At 56.1% G+C, this 25676-nt stretch overlaps 1 protein-coding gene across 12 annotated transcripts in view; it reads right to left on the bottom strand.

The window, feature by feature from the left end:
* Window positions 1-278: 278 nt before the first annotated feature.
* LOC118578850 (RAP1 GTPase activating protein) overlaps window positions 279-25676 on the bottom strand; it is a 48536-nt gene continuing 23138 nt past the window's right edge. For 2 of the 12 annotated variants that reach the window (XM_036180099.1, XM_036180103.1), the window contains 22 exons: window positions 20123-20158; window positions 19074-19121; window positions 18317-18355; window positions 17767-17952; window positions 14379-14482; window positions 14066-14144; window positions 13649-13702; window positions 12641-12724; window positions 12349-12449; window positions 12088-12217; window positions 11006-11161; window positions 10472-10543; window positions 9918-10004; window positions 9489-9626; window positions 7718-7849; window positions 4967-5076; window positions 4153-4266; window positions 2884-3007; window positions 2114-2216; window positions 1713-1816; window positions 1506-1546; window positions 279-1231 (listed from right to left, as the gene is read on the bottom strand). In XM_036180099.1, coding sequence (XP_036035992.1) covers window positions 1538-1546; window positions 1713-1816; window positions 2114-2216; window positions 2884-3007; window positions 4153-4266; window positions 4967-5076; window positions 7718-7849; window positions 9489-9626; window positions 9918-10004; window positions 10472-10543; window positions 11006-11161; window positions 12088-12217; window positions 12349-12449; window positions 12641-12724; window positions 13649-13702; window positions 14066-14144; window positions 14379-14482; window positions 17767-17952; window positions 18317-18355; window positions 19074-19121; window positions 20123-20158 — 2010 coding nt within the window. In that variant the 3' untranslated portion in view covers window positions 279-1231; window positions 1506-1537. The other 10 variants (XM_036180101.1, XR_004944297.1, XM_036180094.1 and 7 more) reach the window with 10 other exon arrangements.

Below are 25676 nucleotides of genomic sequence, written 5' to 3'. Positions count from 1 at the left end.
ACTTCCTTTCCACCAAGCTAAGGAGAGACGGTATCAGGACTGACTCCAGAGCCACACTTTTCCTCCATGGGGAAGGGCACAAGGTAGGGGGAAGAGTGGGGTCATGGAGAGGAGGCCCCAGCTGGTGTTCACAGACCCTGTGGCCTCCTGGCCTTGGAGGGGCCCCCAGACTCAGCAGCACTGGAGGGGACAAGCTCATTCCCTCCACCTTGGGTCCTCTGGGCATTTGTCTTAAGTGTGTCTAGTCAGGGTTTACACAAAGCCAGGTCAACTCTCAGTACAATAGCGATAAATAGAATTTATTTTGTACAACCCTTACTGACGTACATATAGCCGCAGGGCTTCCACAGTGGGTGTTGACTTGGGCATGGCCCCTAAGAGTGAACAGGTATACACAAGGACATGGCTCACAGCAGCTATGCCTGGCAGCCCCCTCCACGGCAGTGGTGGGCAGGGGGATGGTCTGGACTCCAGACCAGCTGAGACCCCCTCAGCCCAGAATGCCCAGGAGCCTGGGGTGGCAGGGTTAATCTGGGTGATGAGGAGCCAGGGAGGACCCTCTTCCCAACAGGGGATACTCGGCCATTGTGTGGAGGCAGTGAAAGGATGTTGGCAGGTCTGTGGTAAAGCTGGGGGCTCAGGTAGGGTGACAGGTACAACAGCCTCAGCCCCGTAGCCCACCTGGGGCCTCAGAAAGCAGTCAGTGTGACAGCAGGTCCCCAGGAGGACAATGGCCCCCTCTGGGGCAGGTGCATGGACTCAGTCTTCAGTGACCTCTGAAATAATCTTGTCCACGTGCAGTAGATGCCCAGGGAAGGAGAGTGCCTTGCCCAAGGTCCCACAGCAGAAGCCCCACAGGACTCCCTGCTCATTGCTCACTCTGCACACCTTGCACCAGCTGCTTCTACAGTGGAGTGTGTGCACACACTGCTCCTTCTCCTCCTACTCTGTTCCCTGTGACTCCAGAAGGGACCCCGGGGACAGAGGCTCAGATGGGGACAAGCCAGGGCCACAGTCCCTGCCCACACCCAGAGCCTCACCCCAGGGTGGGGAGGGTGATGCCAGCAGCATCCACTCCAGCTCTGGATGGCTCCGCCCTGCGGAGACAGCCCAGATGGGTGGGCCAGGGGGGTTGGAGGCAGGGGTACCAGGGGCTGGGGTGGCTGTGGGGCAGAGGGCCAGCTGCCTGGATGTGACGCAGCATCTTCTCCTTGTGCTTCTGAGGCCTCATCTGTCAGGAAGAGGATGACAGCTTAGGAGGGCCAGGCATGGGCTCCTTCCATCCCATGGGCATCCCCAGCCTTCCCCATGGTCCATGATTGCCCAGTTCCTTTTGGTTCCATCAAGCTCCCCAAAAACTCATAGGCAGAGGTGAGGCAGCACTCTGAGCCCCACTGCACATACAGGGAAACTGAGGCCACGAGGCACCAATACCAGCCCAAGTCCCCAGCCACCAAGGACAGTCTCCTCCTCTACCCCATAGGATCAGGAAAGTACTGACTGACCTGCTCAGTCTTGCCTTCTGATGAGGTGGCAGCTAGCAGCCCTGTGGGGACAGATGCAGCCAGAGGTGGGGGCAGGAGACACAGGGAACCAGAAGTCACTGGATGCGCCCAAGTCCTCCTGGCCTAGAGGAGCATCCAGCCATCGGGGTCTCCCTGGATCTCTGTCCCCAACCAGCTCTACCCTCTTCCAGGAGGGGTCCCTCATACCATCTGGGGTGTGTGCTGCTCAGATGCTTCCAGTTGGATCTTGATCTCGGGACACGCAGGGTCCCCCGACTTGCCGGCGTCTGGGTGGGGTGACCGCGTGAGGCCTGGGAAAGGGGGCAGGAGGGAGCCACCTCACTGGCCAAGAGGAGGCACCAAGGAGACGCAGGCATGGATGGGTGGTTGGTATTGGGGTTCCCCAAGCCTGCCAAGTTCCTCCTTTAGGTAACCTCACTCTTAACTCACCTCCCAGCTACCCTTTATTGTCCTGTGAGGCCAGTCCACCTACCCTGGACCACCGGCCCACGAAAGAGGCTGTCCCACCCATCCCCGCGCTCTGGAGTATGGACTAGGCCCTGCCGCCTGTGGCCCACCCGCCCCACCCAGCACAGCTCTCCTCATACCTGGGGAGCTGCCCCCACTCGTGGTGCTCACACTGTCGTCCAACCATGTGCTGTAGAGGAAGGAGTCCCGCTTATGGGGAGTTCCTGAGGACGACACGCTCTCCTGGGGAGGGGGGGGAGGTCAGCCCCGCCCACAGCCCCCACCCACCCCCATCCCTTGTTCACTCAACACACATCTGCATATGTTCTCCTGGTCCAGGTCTCAGGGATAGAAGAGACCCAGTCCCTGACCTCAGGGAGCTTGAAGTCTCAGAGGCCAACAGGCTGTGAAGAGCCCTGTAACTCCACGCTAGAAGGCCAACGGGCAGGACCTGTGTCTGCCAGGGTACAGGCCAGGCCAGTAGCAGGTACCCACTGGAAGTATGTTAGATGAAAAATGGCCAAGGTCCTGAAGGGGAGGCCCAGGCCACAGGGAGAGTGTGAGTCGGCCTGGCCCAGGGGGAAGGAGAAGGGTAGGGAAATGACAATGTTGGGAACAAAGGCCTGAGGGTGGGGTCAGCTTGTGACACTAAGGGACTGCAGAGGAGCTCAGAATGTCTCAAGAAGAGATGAGACAGGGCATGAGGAGCGCCTGGGTCCTCAGGGGTCTCTCTGGACAGCACCGGGGAGCCGTGGAAGGCTGAGATTTGTCTGCATCTCCTATGAGCTGGGACGTCCCCCTCAACACCTCAGCCACAGCCAGAGGCTTATCCCTCTGCCCAAAGCACCTCCAGAGGCCTGAGGGGCCCCGTCCCACCCCTGTGGGGGCCCTAACCCCTTGGGCATCTCACCAGGCCTGTGTCATCTCCGTCTACACCTTCTGTCTCCTCCACCACACTGGCGAAGCTGCTGGCACTGGATGAGGATCTGGAAAAGCCTTGCAGGACTTCGGCTCTCTGGGCAGCTGTCTCCACTCTGCCACACAGTGCCGTCAGCAGGCAGCCGCAGGTGCTCCACCCCATTCCCTTGGTTCCCCGCCCTCCCCGAAGCTCAGCCTGGAGCCAGCCAAGCAGCCTATGACTACCATTACAGCTCTCCCGGCCTCTTAGCCTCCATGGACTCCCAGCGAAGCTGTTCCTGTCATCTGGATAGGCCCCGCTATGCTCAGGCCCTCTTGTGGCTCCTCACTGCCCCAGGGAAAGTCTGATCGCTTTGGCTTGGTGCTCAACAACTGTGACACTAAATGGCTTAGTCCGGTAAACTTCATTGGTCCCCTGAGATGGTCTGCTATCATGGGACCCATCTCACAGACACGGAAGCCCAAGCAGGGAGGCACTCAGCCTCAGGCCACTCCGCTCAAGATAGAGCAGGGCCTTCGTGTCTCCTGCCCAAAGTCTTGCCTATCCAGAAAATCCCACAACCCAATTTTATCCCTGTCACACTTTTCTGTGTCTGTTTAGCAGTCGAACTCTCCAGCTCATGATGAATCCCCCTGACCTCCACCCCACACCCTACTCCAGCAGGGACTGGCCCAACAGAGCAACAGCCTCCTCAGGCCCCTGGTCCTGTCAACTTACCAGCCTCTCTCAGCAAGCAGCATGTCTAAAAACATGGCTCTCTTCATGGGCTTTTATCCCATTTAAGGTAAAACTCAAAGCTCTCACAGAGCCTCCAAAGCTATGAGCAGGTCTCCACCCAGCCCTCTAACCTTGTTCCCACCACTACCCAATGGGCCCAGTCCCCCAGTCTGCTCCAACTGACTGTGGCCTTTCTATCCATCAGTTGTGCCTCAGGGCCTTTGCACTTGCAGGGTCCCTCCCAGAACCCTATCTCTACCAGGTCCATCAGGGCAGGTTCCTCTCTCAGTTCTGTCTAAAGACCTACTAAGGACACCTCATTCCTCCTTGCACCCCTGCTGTCTCCCCCTACTCTCTGTGCAGATATGGTTTGCTAGGTATATTATCCAGGCCTGCAGCTCTGTGGCCCCACGTACACACAGCGTGCAGCTGTGTTCTGGAGTACAGAGCGGGTACAGCATGCACCAGGCACTCAATGGGACGTCAGAAAACTGACAGAATGGAAGGCTTTCTCCCTAAGCCCAGTGTACCCCGAAGCCCTACCTGTTCTTGGTCGTGGGCATCTCCGGGGAGCTCTGAGTGGAAGAGTTCTCTGACTTGGGCTCCTGTGAGACGTGCCCGCTGTCTGGGGTCTTCTGGCCAGCTGGAGGGCTCTCCCTGCGGGGCACACGGGGGCAGCGGGGGGGGGGGGGATGACTCAGCACCGAGCCCGGCAGTGGGTAGAATGAGGCCCAGGCCGTGAGGAGTGGTCATGGGCATGGTGTAGCCTCAGATGGGCTTTTTGGCTAGCTGGCCCTTCCTCTGGATATGATGGTCTCCTAGAGGACGCCCAGCCAGGATGTGGTTACCCCTGGGCTTGAGGCTGAGTCCAGGTGGTGCGAGACTGCTGCCTACTGCATTGTGTTCCCGACAGGGAACCTGCACCACAGCCCTAGGCTGCTGGCTGTTTTCCTATCTCGCTTGCTCTTTGCCTTGATGAGTCTCGGAGAAGTCAGTGGCATGTCCAAGGCTACACAGCTGAAATAGGGTAAGGACCTCTTGTCTGCTTTCTGGGCTCAGCCTTGCCCACAGGCGTTCACAGATGCCGCCAGCCCCTCTCTATGCTCCGCCCTTGCTGGCTGAATGAACTGGCAAGCTGTTTCTTGATCTGAAAGGTGCTGGCCCCAGGGAACCAGTGGAACGGAGCATTTCCTCCTAGGTGATAGCTCTCACTGCAGGGTATGAGGCAGAGTGCAGTGGGGGGTGGGGGGAGCAGCAGGCTGGGGGCCCCTATGAGTCAGGGTGGGAGACGCGCTGGCGCCCCCTACAGGTCAAGGCGGGCTGGATGCCGTGGCGGGTCAGGCTCCCACTCACCCACCTCTTCTCCTGTACCTCCTGGATGTTCTCAATGCCAATGGCACTGCTACGGCGGGAGCCGAATGGACCAGACTTCTTCCTTGTGGGGCTCTTCCCAGGGACAATCAGGGACTGTGAAGAGAGCCCAACTCAGTGCCTACCTGCCTCGGAACCCCAGTGGCCCCCACCTCCCCCTGGGGCCCTGCCACCGCGCCCGGAAGCCAACAGGTGATGAGCAAGAAAGGAGAGAAAACGTGCTTTCTGGAGGAGGGCCGCCTGGTAGACAGGCAGACCCAGAGAGGGCCAGTGCTGCTCCGGAGAACACACAGCATGGCTGTGCTGGACCTCAGTCCGAGAAGGGCAGGGGGCAGCCACTAGGGTCAGAAGGAAGGACTAATCCTCAGACGGCCCCACCTTTTGCCCCTGGGCCTCATGGGAGCTGCAGCCTAAAAGTAGTAGTGAGAAAGCAGTGGCAACCCTAGCCCCTACCAGGGCATTTGCACCCTGAGACTTCAGGCTGCCCCCCAAATAGGGACATCCCCTTTCCACACACTATGGCGGGATGCCCAGCATCAGAGCATGGGGAGGTAGGAAGTGGGCCCTGAGGAGGCATGAAGGGAAGGACAGGACCTGCAGGCAGCTCATGGTGTGGAGGGGACACAGGGAGAGGAGAGAGATGGTACTTCATGCAGAACCGGCAATATTGGGAGACGTGCAGCTGGGCAGAGGGTCTTTGAGTACCAGATCCCGGCAAGGACTCAGTCAGGGTTCTAGGGGCCAGGCCGGGGCCAGAGTCTCCTAGTGAGGGCCTGGGGACTCTGCCCTGCACGCCCTTGGGCCTGTCCTGGGAAGGGGGGCAACGTCCCCAATATGGCCTCCGTCCTGAGAGTGAGCAGAGAGCAGCACGTGCAGGCAGCTCCAGAGCCGCGGCCCCTGGATGGGATGACAACCTCTTCCACAGCTCCTATGCCTAAGGCGCTGCCCCGGCGTCCGAATCTACTCGCGCTTTTCCCGGGAATAAGCAATGACTGGCGTGGGGCAGAGAGGTACAGAGTGGCGGGAGAGAGGACACGAGGGAAGGAGGCAGAGAGAGAAACAAGAGGCAGTGGCAGGTGGGTACCGCAAGAGCACACCACATGGGCAGAGGGAAACCGAGGGGTAGGGAGGGGCAGTGGGGCACAGTGGGGCGAGGAGGAGAGACAGGAAGAGTGGGAAGGGGGTGCAAGCGGACAGGATAAGAGGAGGAATGATGGACGGGGAGGGAGAGAAGGATGAGGAAACGGGAGGAGTAAGAAGAGGAAGCCATGTGAAGAGAGGGGTAGGTTGTGCAAAAACAAAACCAGAAATGGGTCTGGTTACTGCATGGCGGTGCTGCTGGCCTGGCCCTAACCCGGGGCCCCTCCACAGCCACCCACAGGAGGCCAGGCCACTCCACGGGCAGGAAGGGAGGGGCTGAGAACCTGGGTTGGGGAGAAGTTGGGCCAATTCCTAGATGACAATGGGCTTGGTGACCACTGGACAGCAGAGACCTCACCTTGCTCCCCTGGCCAGACCAGACCACACGAGAGATGGAAGGGGGAGGGGAGACTCCTGCCACATGACACAGCCTCACAGCACGAAGCACAGGGCTTGGCATGCAGCAGACAGGAAGAGAAGGAAGGGAGGCTGGGTAGGTGGACAGATGGATGGACTGATGGATAAGTGGACGGATGGATGGATGGATAGGTAAGTGGGTGGATGGAATGTACAAATGGGCAGATAGGTAGACAGATGGGTAGATGGATTTACGATGGGTAGATGAATGGACAGGTGGATGGGTAGGTGGCTGGGGAGATGGAAGTGTGGGTGAGTTAGTGGGTGGAGGTATGAGAGGGCAACTGGGGGCAGTGTCTGAGGTGGCCACTAGGTGGCGCAAGCAACTAAGTCATAATTTAGGTTTGTAGAATTCACTGAGTGTGGGGAGCAGATGTAGAGCCTGGCAGACAATTAGTAATCATAGTGAAAGGGTTCACTCAAGAGAAGCCCACACAGAAGCCCAGTTCCAGACACACAAAAGGCAGTCACAGGCATTGAGGCCCTGGCGGCCGCAGACACAGAATGCCACACAAGAAATGTCCACACAGCAACACACATCCTGAAAGACAGAAGATGTCCCCCGATAATCAGGGCTTAGCACACATCATTCGTTCACACAGCAGCCCAAGTCCTGATACACAGTAGACGCTCACGCAACAGCCCAGGGTTGGGGCACACAGTAGGTGCTTACAAAGTAGATGCCCACACAGCAGCCCATTTTCAGACACACAGTAGGTGCTCACACAGCAGCCCAGGGTGGGGCACAGAGTAGGTGCTCACAAAGTGCATTTTCCACACAGCAGCCCAGGTCCCGACACACAGTGATGCCTGACACAACAGAGGTGCTTCCAGAAACCTAAGGCTTGGCAGTAAATGCCCACACAGCAGCCCAGGTCCCAGCACACAAATGACAGCAGGTATTTAGTTAGGACTGGGACACAGAGGCTGCAGAAAGTCACACCCAAATAAACAAAGGTCCAGGAGGAGAAGGCCAAGGGGATGGGGAACAGTATCCCAGTATCCTGATTGGGGCACTTGACCATGGACAGCAGTGTCTACACCAAGTCCAGTAGTGCCCAGCATGGGCACACGAACAATAGGGCAGTGGGAAGAGGTAAGGCCAGGCCTCAGGAGGCAGGGAGAACCAAGGGCCCAGGGGCGGGGGGTGGGGGGGCAGAGGAAGTTGGGGGACACTCACTATTCCAGCTGCCTTGGCCAGGTCAGGGTTGTTGGGGGTGAAGCTCCCACTGTGGCTAGTAGACACGGTATTGGGTTTCTTGTTGCTCAGTCCCATGGCATCCATGGACTGGCTCCGGCTCCGGATGACCCTCTGCGGTGGTAGGGGTGGGCGTAAAGGAAGTATTGGCTTCCTGGGGGCCTCTTACTTCCAGGAAACCTCAGGGACACAGGCATGTGGTCCCTCCTCACCCATGGCACCCTCTGGGCGACCCTAGGAAGCCCCCTTCTTTGTGATGTGTCAGTTTCCCTCTGTGCCACACAAGAGGCAGGTATATAGAGGGCTCTCTGGATGTCTCACCAGCATGCTGTCTCGTAGATGTCATGGCAGGCAATACTGAGCAGGTACCTGGCTGACTAGGCTCATCAGGAGCCCTGTGGGGCCCTCTCGGGGTCCTTTTGCCCTCTTTCTGTCCATTTCCAGACCATGCTAGATCAAATGCTTCCCCGGGAGCCAGACAGTGTACACAGACTCTGTCATACAAGCCTCCCTATCAGGTGGGACTGTGTAATGACCACTTTACCCAGGAGAAGACCTAGGCAGAGGGGAGCCTGGGGCCCATAGGGATAAATCCTATGCCCTTCCCTGTAGACTCTGTTGCCTTGGAGGCATCCTTTGATCCAATCCAGGGCCACTGCCTGGCACCAGCCAGATGAGAAACCCCTAGATTCTGCTCAAAGAAAACACTAGACCTATGTTCGGTCCATGGGTCCCTGACTCTGGTGGTACGGCCAGGGCTCTCTAGGCCAATTTTCTGGTGTCCTTTGTGGGCCACTGGACTAATCCTCTTATATGAACCCACAGTTCCCACTGTAGCTGAGTCTGAGTAAGTGGCCACCTCCCACTGGTGGACTTGGAAAAGCAAACACTGCTTAGTGCCCTGCAGCTGGGTGGGTCCAGGCCCCATCCAAAGGAGGCAGAAGCCCCACTCCACTGCCTAGCTCTAGTTTGTCCTTGCATCCTGGTAGATGGGGCAGGAGTTGACATCCACATTATGCTAACTTAACTGCTCAGCAAATAATTAAAAAACATATTGTGTGGTGAGCTGTCATGACCCCATTTCCCTACTCAGCAGATAAACTGAGGTTTGGAGGATCCCCACACTGGTAAGCGGCAAAACAGATATAAACACAGGGGCTTCGTGCTCTTGGCTAAATCACAAAGGACCAGAGAAGGTCACATGGCGAGGTCCCTCTGCCTCTTGAGCCTATTTCTTATAGACATGACAGGCCTCCTCCTCCTCTCTTTTCTGCCCACAGCCCATGGCAACAGCGGCTCCTTGCTGCCATCTAGAGGATTCCACCCTTTGGTGGTGCTCCCAGGTAGACCTGCCCCTGAGCCCCTCCAGCCATTAACTCTACCCCGAAACGAGAGCCCCACTTCATATTCTACACAGAGCACATCTCCAAATCTCAAAGCACCTGAAAGTGCAGGTCCCCCAAGCTATGCCCTCAATCCTAGCCACACTTCTAAGCAGAGATATGAGCCCTCAGCCAGACCCCACCTCTAGCTACATCCCCAGGACTCACACTAGGAGACCAGCCCTAACCCCTCCTCTAGCCACACCTCCCTCACAGAACCATAATTCCCACCTCAGACTCCGCTTCTAGGAGAAGACCACGAGCCCCTCCCCAGGCTCCTCCACACCCGAGCTGCCTCTAGCTATCATGGCCCACTCCTCCATTAGCCCACCCAAGCCCCAGCCTGCCAGCGTAGAGCCCAGGGCCTTCACCTTGAAAGACTCGAAGAAGCCGCCCCCACCACTGCCATTCTCCAGCTTATCATCGTCGCCGCCCAGGCCCATCATAGACTGGCTGTGGATATGGAGTTCCTCATAGAGTGTCTCCAGAAGGGCAGCTCGTGTCCGCTCCTGTGGGTCAGCCATGAGAAACCCCAGAGATCAACCCCTGGCCTGGCAATTCCAATCCTGGCCTCACCTACCCTATGCGAGGCATCGGGAGGTCCTTAGGTACCTGCACTGGCATCCCCAATACTCTCTCCTCCTGCATGGCATCTGCCCCCTCCAGCCCATGCTGGACACTGCCCTCTGCTGCTTCTCACTTGACCTGTAGCTCTGTCTTCCCCCATCAGCCCCGCAAGCCAAGGTCTGAACATGCCTTTTCCCTCCAGGGAGGGCGCCCGTCCCTCCAGTCCACGTTACCTCCAGTTTGGCAAACTTCTCTGCTTTATAGCAAGCGTACTCAGCGTTGATCAACTTCGTCAGCAGAAATTCCTGGAACTCAGGCCCCTGGGAGCCCCCAGAGTGGAGGAGATGAAAGGGGGGTCAGATGAACACTACAGGCAGGGGCTGAGCTGGGTGAGTCCGGCTAGAGCTCCCGAGCTGTGCCATACCTTCACTCCTTGGGCTAGCTCTCTAGCTAGGCACCTGCAAGGGACCCCCCAACTTGGGAGGGCCCAGCAGAACATGCAGGGGGAGGGGGGGAACCAAACCAAAGTTTGCCATGTAGCTACTGAGGAGTTGACAGGGACATGTGTGTGCACACACACATCCCCCCAAAAAAACCATTTTAGAGGACAGTCTTCAGAGGGAGGAAAAATGAAAGACCACAGTCATCTAGGAAAAACGTCCAACAGCCCTGTGGTTTACTCTGTGGCCTTGTAAAGTCACAGCATTTATCAAGATAAAGAGAAGCAGCACTGATGAAGGGTGAGGGGGAACCTAGATCCCCAGCACAGAGCTGGGCTGCCTCCTACCTTCCTGAACACAGCAGGATCCGGGAGGGGGGGCCCAAAGAAGGGTACATCGTCTCTAGCAGTGACAGAGACCTGGAAGGAGAGGAAGCTGTTTCTGTGGGGTCCAGGGCCCACCCTGCTCACAGCACCTAGAAACCCCTAAATTAGTTCCTATCCCACGGGGTTCAGGAGGCTCTGGGGCTGCTCTGGGTGGGGACCTTTTTTTGTAGCTTTGAGCCTTTCCTGGAACTCGCTTTGGAGACCAGGCTGGACTCGAACTCACAGAGATCCGCCTGCCTCTGCCTCCCGAGTGCTGGGATTAAAGGCGTGTGCCACCAACACCCGGCCTGGTGGGGACCTTTTAAACCAGAATTTCAGCTCCTCTAGCCACTGCCCTGAGTTTGCAGGATGGGGCTGGTAGGGAGACCTCATGAGGATGTGAAGGCTGAGGAGGTGGGATGAGACCAGACCAGAATGGGAGGTAAGTGGCCCCTCTAAGGAGGGGCCCTTCTTCCTCACAGCCCACAAGCCCTGGGAGGCCCCAGTTTCACCTACCTTGTAGAGGGGGCCATCGGGGCCACCCCCCTCTGCCTGCACCACCACGTAGGCATGCAGAAAGTTGGAAGCAATCATGTCCGGCACAAAGGGCGTGTTCTCGTCCTGGAAGACCACAGCGACGATGTCGTTCCCAATGTGCCGTTTCCGCTGCAACTAAGCACAGGGCCACAGGCCTTCACAGCCTGGCCATGCAGGGTGTGGGGCCCTGGCCATGCAGGGTGTGGGACAGGGTGCCCAGAGGAGGGGGGGCCCGAGGGGGAATGGAGCAAGCAGAGAGCATATCTAGGATGTGTGCTTCCTGTCTTAAAATGATTCCCCTTTCCTCGGATACCTCTGACAGATGAGAAAATGGAAGCTGAGAGAAAGTGATTCCAAGGTCTCCTGATGCCCTTGGGGACCTGAACCTATGTCTCAAACCCAGGTCCCACCTCAGCCCTTCCCCTATCTCAATCTTATCTCAACACCCCCAAACATGGTCCATCACTGAACAAAGACATTAGTGTTGCTAAAAGGGAAAGCCACGGAAAGAAGCCAGCAAGGATATACCTCTCCATCATCTTTACCCTCTCAGCACCCTGGGCTGGGGGCAGAGTCAAGCAGATGGCCTGATGGGAATGCCAAGAGAACTGAATTTGGATGTCAGGTCTAAGAACATGCCTGAACCCCCTATTTTTCTTCGTGGGACTCCTCACTTCCCTCTGTTAGCAACTTGGCAGCCTGTCATTTTATCTTAAAAGCACTTCCCAACTCCTGGCTCTGCTAAGGCTCAGGACCCCACCATGCATGCCTCTTGCTCCTCGCCAAAATACAAGTTCACCCAGGCAGGGCTCCTGCTGTGTATAATCTACTCTGTTCACATTCCCTCTCCTCTAAGTCTCTACCCTGTAGATGCCATTATTATCACTGCTCCACAGAGGCAGACGCCAGGGCTTTCCCACCTCCCCTGTCCCACCTACAGCCCACCCTGGGGGAACGGGTCATTTCCTCCGTATCTCTATCACAGAGCCATCACTGAGTCTGGCATGATGGATACTGAAGAGACAAGGGGATGGGGGCACAAGTATGGGTGCCCAGGCTACCTGCTGGGCGTCCCCTTCTGTGTATGGCAGCTTGGTAGACACATGAAACATGATCTCCTTGTTGCGGAAGTTGCAGTACACGGACTCGGTCCCTGTCTGCCCGTGAGTCACATCCAGGCCTCCTCGGAACCTGTCCCCAGGACCCCCAGGCCATGGCTCAGTCTCCAGCTCCAGTCAGGCCTCCGTGGGGCCAGGATGGGGCTCCCTCCCGGCTCAGGAACATGGTCATATCTGCTCTATCCATCTGACCCTGGGACTTACCCCTTGAAGTCCTGCAATTTGACTTTCTGGCCCAGAAACTCCAGGAACTCCACAAAGGCGGGACTCTCCTCATTGGTGCTGAAGAGTTCCTCTTCGGATGTCTGGGGACCACCCGGGGGCAAAGTCACAAAACTGCAGCTCCTGAGTGGCCCTCCCTCAGCCCCATTTTCTCCCAGAGTGGCCATGGGCAGTCCCCAAGCTCCTGGGAAACTGAGTGCTCTGGCAAGTGACAGTTGAGGGCGAGGTGGGGTGGGTCACAGGGACCGGCCAGGGGAGGGGTGGGCAAACAAACCTGGCCCAGTTTCTGATAAATGACTCCAAACTTGAAGTTATTGCTGATAACGTGTTCATCAAAGGTGACGATGAGCCTGGAGGCCTATAGAGAACAAGGCGAAGTGTTCCTTGGGAGTATCACTATGCTCCACCCCCCACACACACACACACACCATCCTCAAAACAAGGTCAGAGGGAGACCCCAGCACTCCCCTGCTGCTTGCTTTCAGAGAGCTTCAACATTTTGCCTCCGGTCAGCACAGGCCTGAGACCTGGCTCTGATTCTGTTGGGTTTCTAAGTTCTACCATGAACCCTGCCTCTTATGGCCAAGGCCATCGCAAACCACTCTGCAATGCCCAGCTCACTCCCTGACACTTCAGCAAACTTTCTCATGCTCCTAAATACCCCAAGTCCAACCAGCTTGCTTTGGGGCCTTGAGCAGGTGGGTCCTTCCTCACTCTGAGCCTGTTTCTCCCACTGAAACCAAGTTATGGGACCTGATTTCTGAGACCCTTTCCTTCACCTTTCAGGACTACAGCCTGATGAAAAAGTTCATCCAGGACATACCCCACCCCCAGGACATTTCAAGGCCCTATCCTTCAGAAGACAGAAGCCACTGTATTTATTCCATCATTGTCAGCCACAGGAGCCAGCATCATGGGGACTGTAAGGGCATCTGTTAGGGGCTCATTTATGGGGCTATCAGTGCTATTCTGCCTCTCCATATCCTCTAGAAGGCAAGGCCCATGGAAAAGAAATCTAGAGCACAGAGCATCCTAGGAAGCTCTCCAGGTAGCACTGAGATATTCTAGGCATGAACAAGGCTCCAGGCAGGCCCCTGATCAGCTATGCATCCATAAGTAAACACAGAGCCCTCTGGTGTTTTCTATTGCACACTGTGGGCAAGGTAAGGTTGACAGGGGCAAACAAGAGGCCCTGGGGGAGATGCCCAGCCACAAGGGGCACCAACAGGTGCTCACTCCTCCCGCTGCCACCCACCCTGAGTGAACAAGTCGGGGCAGGTACCTTAGGGTAGAGCACAGGGTAAAATCGATCCACATTGACATCTTCACATACCAGCTGCAAAAAAAATGACAGGGAGGGTGTGAGATGGGGTCAAGAAGAAAGGGAGAGGCTTCCTGCGTCTTGGTAAGCAAGTCTAGGGAAGACAGCAGCAGAAAGGAGGGGATATGGGCCTGTCTAGAAGCAACAGAGGCTAGTGAAAGACTGGAGGCCCTCACTAATGGGGCTCAGAGAACTGGGGCCACATGGGATCTGTGGGTGCTGTAAAGAGAGTTAGAAGCACATGTGCAGGGCCCCAGGACAACACAGGGCAGCATGCACACTGGGTGGGATCAGGTAAGAGGCTGCCCATAGAAGCAGTTGCCCTATGCAGGCCTGGGGATCCCGGAAGTGCCAAACCCAGGATGCTCATGGCCTCACCTTTGCCATCTGGACCACATTGGGGAACTCGGTGAGACAGGAGATGGGGATGACATCATGGTAGGTCCGACACTTGGTCCTGGGAGGAGAAAGCTAGCAGATGAGAGACTCAACAGTGGGAAGACATCAGGGGGACCAAGGGGGACAGCAGGGCACCAAGCCTGGCTAAGGCACTACCTTGCTGGGTGACCTCAGGCAAATTCTTGCTCCTCTCTGGGCCTCCATCAGGAGAGCAGGTACGGGGAACTGTGCACTTGAATTCTAGACTCCAGTCACCTCTACTGTCTTGGGGTTCCCCCTTTCACTGCCTTACCTAAGCAGTAGCCTCAGATGCTCTTGATCCCCGATGACATCGTACTTGAGTGAGAAGACCAGGTGGCCAAGAGCAGTGTCCAAAGAATAGTAATTGAAGTGTTCCTGTGGTGGAGGGGCAGAGCACGTGAGGGAGCTGAGGGCTTGGCTTCTGGAAGCAAGACAGCCAACTCGGTCCGGCTGATGTCTATCGCCAAGCAGCAGATGCCGTGGGCAACAGCGGACTCTGCATCAGATGGATCCGCCCCTTAGCAGCTGGGCAGCCTGGGGAGCACACCTGCTTCTCCACACCTCACCTTCCTATTCTATTAGATGGGAGGGAGGCCACCTGGATGGGGCAGGGGAGTGAGGTAAAGTGCCTGACACCATGCTCAAGAATGCCTGTTGGAACTTTGTCTCTGGCTCCTTATTAAAGTCAGAGCCACATGCATATCTGTGTGTCTGTATGTATATGTATGTGTATGTATGTAAGTACCCAGCAATCGCTCAATGAGAAAAACCAACTAGCCAGGGTGGTGGCACATGCCTTAATCCCAGCAATAGGGAGGCAGAGGCAGGGGGATCACTGTGAGTTCAAGGCCAGCCTGGTCTACAGAGTGAGTTCCAGGACAGCCAAGGCTATTCAAAGAAACCCTGACTCAAAAAAACCAAAAAAGAAAGGAAGAGAGAGAGAGAAGAAAGAAGGAAAGGAAGGAAGGAGGGAGGGAGAGAGGGAGGGAGAGAGAAGGAAAGGAAAGGAAAGGAAAGGAAAGGAAAGGAAAGGAAAGGAAAGGAAAGGAAAGGAAAGGAAAGGAAAGGAAAGGAAAGGAAAGGAAAGGAAAGGAAAAAGAAAAGCCAACTAGACAGGCGTGGTAGTGAACACCTGGCATTCCAGCCTACGGAGGCTGAGACAGGCGATCCCGAGTTCAAGGCCAGCCTGAGCTACACAGTGCGGCTGCCTCAAGAAAGAAGAGTGTAGGATGGGGCTGGGTGGCTCAGTAGTTAAGAACATGGACTGCTCTTGTAGAGAGGACCTGAGTTTTGTTCCCAGAAGCCATGTCAGGTGACTCACAACTGCCTGTAAATCTAGGGTCAGGGGATCCAATGCCTTCTTCTGACCTCCACAGAATGGAGGGAGGGGAAGGAAGGGATAGGGGCCACTAGCATGTGCCAGGCACTAGAAGGAAAAGAAGCCGAACAGCTGATTGCCCAACCTGTGGCTCAGTGGCCCCTGAAGCCAAGGCCCGTGAGAAACAGGAAGTGACGCATCCTAACTAACCAGGCAGGTTCCTGCTTTCCTCACCTAGAGAAGAGGGGACGCCTATGTCAGGAATGGCACCTTTCTATAGGAACCCAGGCCTTCAGGGAGGGGGGGACCTTTTGGGGGGAAGTGAGGCCCTGCAGCCCCAGCCTGGCCCTGGGCCCCCTGCTGGCTTGGGCCTGGGAGTGGAGATGTTCAGCCACACCCGCCCTGAGGATCAGTCTGGAAGTGAATCTTGTTTAAACAGGAGCACTGCATTTGGAGGCAGGGTGGAGAAAGAGGCAGGGCTGGAGGTGTGCCCTCGAATTTGCAGCTCCCCTGAGCTAGGTCCAATGAAGACCTAGACCAGAGCCCCCCTGAACCTCAGCCTACGCACAGGGTTGGAGGAACCCCCAATGCCTGACACTGTCCACAGATGAGTGGCAGGCACTTGGCCAGGAAGTCCAGGGCTGGGAGTTCCCCACAAGGTCAGAGAAGCCCTAGAGATACAGTGGAGGTGGGATCGTGGTCTCAGGAAATCGGTTCCTAAGACTGCCCTCACTGTCTCTTACCAACATGTGGTCCTGTGCTAGACACTGCCTCTTCCCTAGCCACCTCACCACCTCCCCTCTGTCCTGCTGATGTGACCCTGGTCACCACAGGCCCCACCTGTACCTTAGAATCTGCTGTGTGGAAGACCCCTCCCCCGCTTTAGTAAACTTTGGAGTGCCAGCTATGTGCCAGGCTCACAGTCCCTGACTCCTAGACACAACTGAGAGTACTAGACAGTAGGCACTTGCACTGAAGGTCTCCCTCCCTCCTCCCCAGGCTCAGCCAGGGGGTAGACTCAAGTGCTGTGCTCTGGGTCTGTCCCCAGGCAAAGGCTGGCTGGATTAGTCACCACACAGCGAATGGGTCCACCCCACCTCCAACCAGATAGCACCAGTATTTCCTAGAAGCAGCCAGGTACCCTGGGGCCACACTGAGGCCACATAGCTTCCTAATCCTGCAAGGGTACCCCTTCTTCTATTATGTGCACTTAGTACACACACACACACACACACACACACACACACACACACACACACACACTCTGATCTAGACCAAGTCACTTTACCTGAGTTTCCGCTTCCTCTTCCGCAAGAATGGGAGAGTCTTGCTCTCACAGAGGGAGCAGACAGGTGTGGTGGCAGCTACCATCAGCCACATGTTTATTATATGCTTCGCATGTACTTGTCTTACCCCCATTTTTACAGATAAGGAAGCAGTTAAATAAAGAAGGTTAAATAAAACACCCAAGATAACACGACCAAATCAATAGGAGGAGGGTGCCATTTGCACCCAGGCCCTGAGGCCCCAGAGCACATAGCACACTGACAGCACCCGGGGGTATCTAGGGTCCCAGCACAGGGGTTCTTAGCTCCCACCCAGTAACTTCTTTCGTTTCATTCCTGTTGAGACAAGATCTCGCACTGTGGCCAGGGTAGGCCTTGAACTTCTGGTAATCCTCCTGCCTCAGATTCCCAAGTGCTGGCCATTACATTCCCAGTGCACACCTGATAACTAGGGGGAGAGTTATCACCTTGCTCAGTAACTACTCAGCAGAGTGTCACTGTGGGTCAGCCTACGGAGCAGTTACTGGGCAGAGTCCCTAGCTCTGAGGCTGTGGTGACATCAGTCTAAGTCAAACTATGACACTCCTGTGTCTTCCCAGCCCCTCCCCCTGGCTGCTGAGGGCCAAGTCTGGTTCAATTTTTTTTCCATATCTAGTGCAAGGCCAGGTATACAACTGGTGCTCAGAGACCAGGTACACAGCTGGTGCTCATAATTTGCTCATGCTGAAAAGCACTTACTTGGTTTGAGATGCCATTCAAAACCCCCTACTGGCATCTCCTCATTAAGGATTCCCAGCAACCACATGAGATGGATGTCACAACTGCCATTTTTGCAGATGGGGAAACTGAGGCACACAGTAGATAACCTAGCTAAGGCACAAACCACGATGGGGTCTCTTCTCCTCACAACCATGCCTGTCTGCCTTTTGCAACATTTGTCGAGTGAATGAATGATGCTCCCTGAGACTCAGAATTCCGGGATACTGAACCAGCTTCAGCCTAACACCACTTTCTGTGGGGCCCCGCCTCCCACTCTAGTCAGCCACTCCACTTACCTTGCCCAGAAAGTGCTTCCGGTAGATGCGTGCTGTAGGGTTGCACTCCAGCTTGACCTTGGCGGTGGGAGACTGCAGGGGCTCTGTCTCAGGGGTGCTGGTGATTTCGTGGTTGGTGCCTTCAATCCAGTAGCCCCCAAACTGGGGCAGCAGGATGAGGGGGAAGGGCCCTTCTCGCCCCAGAACCTAGAGGGGGACTCAGCTGAGAGCTACTCCACATGGCACCCACTAAGGGCCCCAGAGCAACCCCCAACTCAGCCCCAGGACTACCAGGTACTATGGGACAGTCCAGCGTGTGAAACCCGAGGCTCTCATCCACCCGCTGGGGACCTGCTTGGCTCCTTACCTCTCAGCACTATGCAAAAGATGGGGGAGTGGGTGGAAGAGAGTGTGGCCCAGGGCCATGGGCTGAAACACGTGGCCCAGAGGCCTCGGATTCAAATAACCTCAGAACTGTTAGGACTGGAAAGTGAGTCTCCATGGGACAGGCCTGCATGAGGGCCTCCCAGGGTCATGGTAAGAAGGGTGGGTGTGGGGCTGAGGCTGGTACCTCATGGACACTTGGGTAGGGAATGTAGTCCTCCTCCGTCTGCAAAATATAAACAATCAAGGACCAGCTGAGGTGGGGCTTCACCCTTCACACACACACACACACACACACACACACACACACACACACACACAAAGCACGCACGCACGCACGCACACACACTAGCTTGCTCAGAGGTTCCCTGAGTCTCATATCTTCCAAAGCTTTCTGCCAGGGACAAGGGAGGTTCCCTGCTTCCCCTGAGGAAAGCCAGGACAGACAGGTTCAATACTCCAAGTAGGACCTTAGAAGTGACATTCCTACCAAGCACCTGGTGTCTAAGGACAGCTCTGAGACCCCAGCCCTCAAGTTTACAGCTCAGCACATGCCTGTAGCTCTGGAACCTTCCCCTGGGTCCAGCCACATCCTCTAGGGGACTCTCAAATCAATGGAGGTACATGCCTATCTGAGGACCTGGGCTGAGTCGGGCAGGGGCTCACAAGCCAATAAGGAAACACAACCATGTGATGGCAACCATCTTTGCAGCAACCAAGGCTTCCACTTTGGTATGAGGTGGCCTGGAGGGGCAGGTGCCTTTGGTGGTGCAGGAGGGCAGCAAGGGCTGGCTTGAAAGCTCTTGCCAGAGTCGGGGCAAAGGCTCTACAAGCTGCCGAATTCCCAGGGCCAGGTGCCCTGCTCACCAATACTGACACACAGTGGCAACTGGGACACTCTTCCTGGACCCTACCCAGCCCAGTAGGGTGAATGGTCCACCTACTTTGAGAGGTGGTGGGAAGGAGCATCGCTGTTCATCCATCCTGCTTCCCTGCAAGAGAAGGTATACTGTTACCCTTCTGCCATGCCTTCCACCAGAGCCCTCCCTGGGCTGAAGAGAAAGCCCTGAGAGAGATGCCCATGTATGTAGGGGCACTTGCAGAATGGGGTGTTGGCCAGATCATTCCTTTGACATCCCCGTGGTGATGAGCTGAGGGAGGTACAGCAGCAGAGAGGAGCTGGGGGCTCTGTGCAGGAACGCACGTGCTGCTGGGAGTGGGGGCAGGGAAGTATACGCAGGCATGTGGTGTGTGTGTGTGTGTGTGTGTGTGTGTGTGTGTGTGTGTGTGTGTGTGTGTGGTGTTTGTAGGGAGGGGCTAGTGCATCAGGAGATACTTGGAGGGGAAGGAGATGGAGGGGGAGGAGGAAGAGAGGGAAGAGGAAGAGGCAAAGAAACTGGAGGAGGGGGTTGGGGATTTAGCTCAGTGGTAGAGCACTTGCCTAGCAGGCACAAGGCCCTGGGTTCGGGCCTCAGCTTGGGGGGGGGGGGGGAGAGAAACTGGAGGAAAGGGAGGCAAGCCAGAGTGTTGACATGAAGGAGGCTCCTGAGCTTTTTTCAATCCACCTCTCATCCTACCCCATTACCCTTTGCCCCCCCAGCCCCCCACCCCCACCCTCCCATCCCCCTACCCCCCCCCCCCCCCACCCGCGCCATCCAGACACTCATCCATGCCACAAACAGAGCAGAGCTGGGAGGTGGAGGGTGAGCAGGGGTGAAGCAAGGGGCAGGCTGCAGCCCAGGCTGCCTGGCTCACTAATGCCTCCCCCACCTGCATCTATGCATCTACCCCTCCTCCATCCTGCATGGGGTTACTGCACAAGAGCCTCCCAAGACTCTGATGAGCTAGGTTGGTATGTACATGTGGGGAAGACTTGCTGGGGACCCAGGAAGGGATGGGAGCTGGGACCCTGGATGAGTTCACAGTGAGGAGGCAGGCAGCGGATCGCCACCTTTAGCCCAGCCAGCTCTGGGGCTCCCTGGCCCATCCTTACCTGCATCTTTTCAATCATCTCAAACAGATCTGTGTTCTGGAACAGAGATGGGAGAGCGAGGTCAATCCTGAGGGAAGCCCAGCTGATACTACCAAGCCTGGAACAGGCTCTAGCCACCCCAGCTTGCCTGGTCCTCTCATTAGGTGCCAGAGGAAGTGACCAGGACTTTGTGGGAGGGCTCTGTAAGGCAAACCCCCCAGAGTTTGGCCAGCTTGGTCACCTAGGGAGGGGAGCCCAGAACTTAGGTCCTGGGTCTCCGGCAGACACCCTACTCAGTCTGCTTTCCTGAAGGAGGAGGAAGTTACTTCAGGAGAAGAGACATCTTCCCCTCTGCCAATACCAAGATATCATTTCCAAGATTGGCGTATGCACTCCCGAGGGCCCCCAGTACCCAGCCCTAGAGCTAAGACCCACCAGGCACCAGGCATGGAGAGAGGGTCTGTGGTTCACCAACACTCAGGAAGAGCCAGTTTACCAATGCCTGGGCCAGACAAGCAGTGTGCTGGGGACACTTTGGGGAGAGATGTTAGCCTGCCATTGGTCCTTCACCTGTGCAGAAGCCCACATGTACCCCACATGCACAAGCCAGCCTGTCCAAGGTAAATCAGGACACACAGAGGGTTAATGCAGCGTCTGGCAGCTGCTTGGCAGCATGGGCCTCTTCAACGCCAACTCCCTTCTGAGTCTTCCTGGAAGGCGGCATCCCTACCGGATGGAGGCTGGCGGATTGGGGGCCAGGCCTGGGAAGCCCCCAGAGTCTCCAGGGCAGCCTTCCCCACAACCCTTCCAAGGTTCACTTTGAGCAGTTCCTACTGCCCAGGTGGAGCCATCTGAGCTCACACACACGTGCTAAGGTTGTGTACCAGGAAACACACACTCTGTCTGTGGGACACACACAGGCCTGCACACCATGATTTGAACAGTTTCACTGCACCAGGTATACCTTTTGTGTAGCAAGAAACACACAGGGGTCCATATGGCACCTATGCATAGTAATTCTTAAAGACATAACCTAACACACATACTCACATGTTGTTGTCCTGAGTTACACACAACACATACTCAGGTCCATGTACCTGAGATTCACACATATGCAAACCTACACCTGTGCAGCCTGCACCCCAGTCACTGCACATGCAAACACAATCATTCCCTTGGCCCGGAGACACACTGGCCTGGGCAGGGACAGCTAGGTGCTCAGGGAAACAGACACAGAATCCCAGGCATCATTGCCAGGATCAAGGCATGCTGCACAACAGACCCAAGACAGCACCCCACACTGCAGACAAGAGTTCTGAGAAAAGGAAGAGAAACCAGGCAACTGCCAGGGTTGTCAAGCTCCACGGGGTCCTGAGTACAGCCACCCAACACCACCTATGCACATCGTGAAGGTCACAGAAGCTAAGCCCTCATGTGCACAGGTCTGAAACCTGCCTACAGAGCAAGACCCAGCCTGTAAAGTCCACTTCAGCAGTACCCAGGAGCCCCTGAGCCATGGTCACCTGTGACCACACCCAACACCTCTGAGTTTGGAAGAACAGATCCCACTGGCAGTTTGGCAGACAGCACAGACATACACCTAACGTCCAGGAAGACAAACACACCTGTCAGCTCGACTGTTTTACAACACTGCCTCCATCTGTTCGGGGCAGCCAGACAGCCTCTGACCCTACCCCTTCCAAAGACACCCAGCAATGGGCTGAGGAGGGAAGGGGGCCCACTAAAGGTGACCAAACATCTAGGCACAATGAAACATCACACACTGCTGCACCGGAATCATAACTACATAAACACTGACACATGGTACTGTCACCCAGAGTGTACACACACAGCAACAAGTAACACCCACAGTTACAGCCCCACAGGCAGCAGCAGACGCCCTGACACATGGCAAAGGAAGGCTAGGAGTGGTGTAGCCAGAAGTCAGGGCATCCGACCTGGGGAAAAGCCACCACAAAGTCACCCTGTGACATCTGTACCTCATCCGTGTAGGAAAGGCAACAAATAGTCCCAGTAGCAGTCACATACACACATCCAATGCCACTACAGCCCAACAGCCAGTGTCCTCACGTATGTCCCACGGGCAGCTGTGGAAAACTGCCCATGGGACTAGGGTGCTCCGTGTGGTCCGGGTGTCAGTCCAAAAGTGCACACATCCACCGTGCTGGGGCTCGGGCACTGCTTGCCGGACTCGGGGTAGTTGGGCTGAGCGGTGGCCCTAGGGTCCCCCGTTGGCCAGGCCGCCCCTGCAACGTCCTCACCTGCCAGCCGGCCACAGCCGGCAGCGAGCCCCTCCGCGGACGGCCCTGGGGTGCTGGGGGCCGCGGCTGCGCCATCCCGAGCCCCAGACCCGGTGGCTCTGCAAGCCGGCCCGGCCCCGGGCCCCGTAGCCGGAGCTCCGAGCTCCCAGCTCCCGTCCCGCCGTCGCTCTGCCTTCTCTGGGCTCGCCCCGCGGCCTGGCCCGGGGGGGCGGGGCGCCAGGTGCGGGAGGCGCGGACGGGGGCGGGACATCTAGACCACGCCCCCCGGCGGCCTGGGACACTGCGCCTGCGCGCAGGAAGCCTTAGGCACTTCTGTTTGCAGCTGTGTCTTTCCAGGCTGGAGACCCTGCCTGCCTCTGGGCTTCAAGGACAAGGTTCTTGAGACAGACAGCTGTGCCCAGGGAATGCAAGAGTCCTGGAGATGATGATTTTCTTGAGCACTTTCTTAGCTGGACCCTTTTGCGTGTCTCACTGTCTTGCTATAGCCAAAGAGGTACTTGGCTATCCTTATTAGACAGATAAGAAAACCACATTCGAAGAGGTGCAATAGCTTATCTGAGATCATACCACTAGGAAAACCAGGGATCCCTGGAAGAGTGTGGAACTGCCTCCTCCTCACCTCTTCTCCACCTCAGCACCCTGCCCAACCCTGGGGGAAAGCCAGGAGTGCAGAGAAAGGCACATGTGAACTTTAGGACCAGTATTCTATAGTTGAGGTTCTTCAGGGTCTAGCTCTGGCCTTGCTACAAATTCAGAGTGTATAAGGGAGTCTCTGGCACCTCTGTTGACCCAATTTGCCATATGAAGTACAAGGCCTCTGAAGTCCTCCCATCTGACAATACTGTCCTTGTGTCTTGGGCTGGTGCAGTCACTGTGCAGTGGGGACAGGTCCCCAGCCATAGCACCCATCCTCCAGACAGAGGCTGGAGAATCCTGGGTGCTGCAGGGGTAGGGCTGTCCTCCAGTTCGGGGGGCCAGACCTCTTGCAACTTCCCAGAAGCACTGCCCACTACCCTCTGTCCCCAGGGCCAGGGAGCCTCTGCAAGGAAGGCAGACAGTACTTTCCTTTCCCTCCCAGACCTAGCCCCAGGTCAGGCTTGGGCCCAGAGAGCCAGCGGAACGCCAGAGATGTGCATTCCAGACACCAAGTAGCTTTGGCTTTAATAATTAACAGCAGCAAATATTGATTTACGCAACCACTTCCAGACCTGCACACTTCCGGGCACCCATCACAATGCAGCCAGAGGAACATCCTTTCCCACACTGGCCCTGGGGGAGGCCAAGCCTGCTCATATCACCAGCGATATGTAGGCTGGGTAGAGTGGATACTGTGCGTGCTTCTAGTGTGTACGTGTGCAACTCCAAGGCTAGTTGTGGCTGTATGTGACAAACTGCATTTCTGTAGCACAGAAGTGTGGGGGTGGGTTGGAAGGGATGTGTAGGGGTGTTTACTGTCCATCTCCTTCATGTGTTCATGTGCAAGTCTGAATATGCTATAGATATGTGCTTGTGTCTGTCTGTCTGTCTGTGGCCAGGCCCCCAGTGTCTAGGTATAGGACTTGTGCACTTGTATGTAGATTCTATAGTCCCTGAGTCCTGCAGAGGGCAGCCAGTGTCTATTCAAATGTGGCTCACCAAAGAGAAGAGAATTCCCCTGCCTAGCCCTGAGAACACAGGCAGACTGATTATTCCCAACACTTCACAGGCATCGCCCAGTGGTGAGCTGGCAAGGTTGATAGAGAAGACATTGTCCACTCTGTTATAGGCAGAACTTGCCCTTATGCACAGGGAGGTCGTGTGCCCCTCAGACTAGTTCCAGTATCATGATAAATATGTACCAAAAAAGGGTGCTAAAGAAAACTGGAGGATATCGAAGGCCTGGTTCCAGGAGCCAGTAACCTGCTGGAAACCCCAGAGGAATCACTCAGTGTCTGGGAGTTGATTTCCAGCCCTGGAAAGGGACAGCTGTTCAGAGAATGGGTCCTAATTTGGAGGAGCGGTGGACTGTGGGAATGGAGTGGTCTGAAACTCACTGAGCTGTGTTAGCACAATTGGAAAGTGGTAGCCAACTGGGTGGAGGCCAGGAGGCTGAAGGGTCATTCATGGTAATCAGAAGGACCCGCCTTGGGCTGTCTGAGGTGCAAGGCTCCAAGGATGTGCTACACCCACCTTCCTTCCTAGATGAAAAGCCCAAAGAGGATAAATAACAGTCCAGTGCCCAGGAAGACCTCACTCACAAAGCCAGCTGCTTGAACAAGTGGCTGCCATCAAGCCTCTGTTTCCTGGGGACCCTTTTGGCCCTGTCTGGGGCTGCTGCCCACCAGGGAAGGCAGAAGATCCTAGGAGGCCTGTATGTGACTTAAAGCATGCTGCTTGGGATTTCCATGGAGATAGCAGTCCAACACGTAGATAACACTCCTTAGTCCTTTGTCCTTTTGGCCTAGGAAAGGCGTCAATCTATTCTAGAGCTCTGGAGGATGTTCCTCTCAAGCTTCCTGGCTGTGCAACCCCGGGGAAGACTCCTTCACGTCTCTGAGCATTTAGATCTCAGTTGAGAGCAATTTCCCTGCCTGAGGTCGATGAAAGGGCCAAGGGCAAGGAGGCTGTAGGCAGGCTTTAGTCACTGCAGAACACCCTGCCACAGTACTGGAGAGTCCATGAGCCACAGACTGGCCAGAAAGCATCAGCTGGTCCTGGCCCCACAGCATCCAGCCTGCAGCCCTTTGTGCGAATAACGATATCACTGAGCTTGGATTTGGACGGCCGTGGCTACAGCAGAGTGGACAGAGCTGAGGGACAGAGTGACACTATAGGCAAGACACTAAGTACTATGTGGCACTGACCAAATCCCTTGAAACACCAGCTGCCCTTGGCCCCTGACATTGTGCAGAAACCATGAATGCACACTCATCTCCTGGCCAGGCTTCTGGGGGTGGGGGCTGTGCCCTGGCCTGCCAGGGATCTTTAAGTTTGGTACTAAGCGGTTCCAGGCAAAGCTTGGTTGTTGATGAGAGCAACCAAAAAAGGTTTCACCGTACGGCTTCGAGCCAGAGACGGCCCAGGCTGTGGGAGAGACGCCTTTTATCCAATCCTGATGCGTGTGGTCTGGGACTGTTAGCACATCTGGCCCATGGTGGGGGCAGCTGTGGCCAAGATGATAATGGAGAGAAGGCAAAGGAGCTTCTGCTTAATAGTTTATCCCTAAGCTCCACCTCTGACACTTCTAGACATCGGTTCAACCTCTGAGACCACACAAGCCACCCAACGGTCAGGAATGGTGTCCTTTTGGGGTC

This window comes from Onychomys torridus, chromosome 2 (assembly GCF_903995425.1).
Source record: "Onychomys torridus chromosome 2, mOncTor1.1, whole genome shotgun sequence".
Taxonomy (NCBI): Eukaryota; Metazoa; Chordata; class Mammalia; order Rodentia; family Cricetidae; genus Onychomys; species Onychomys torridus.
This window is presented reverse-complemented; position numbering and strand designations above follow the sequence as displayed.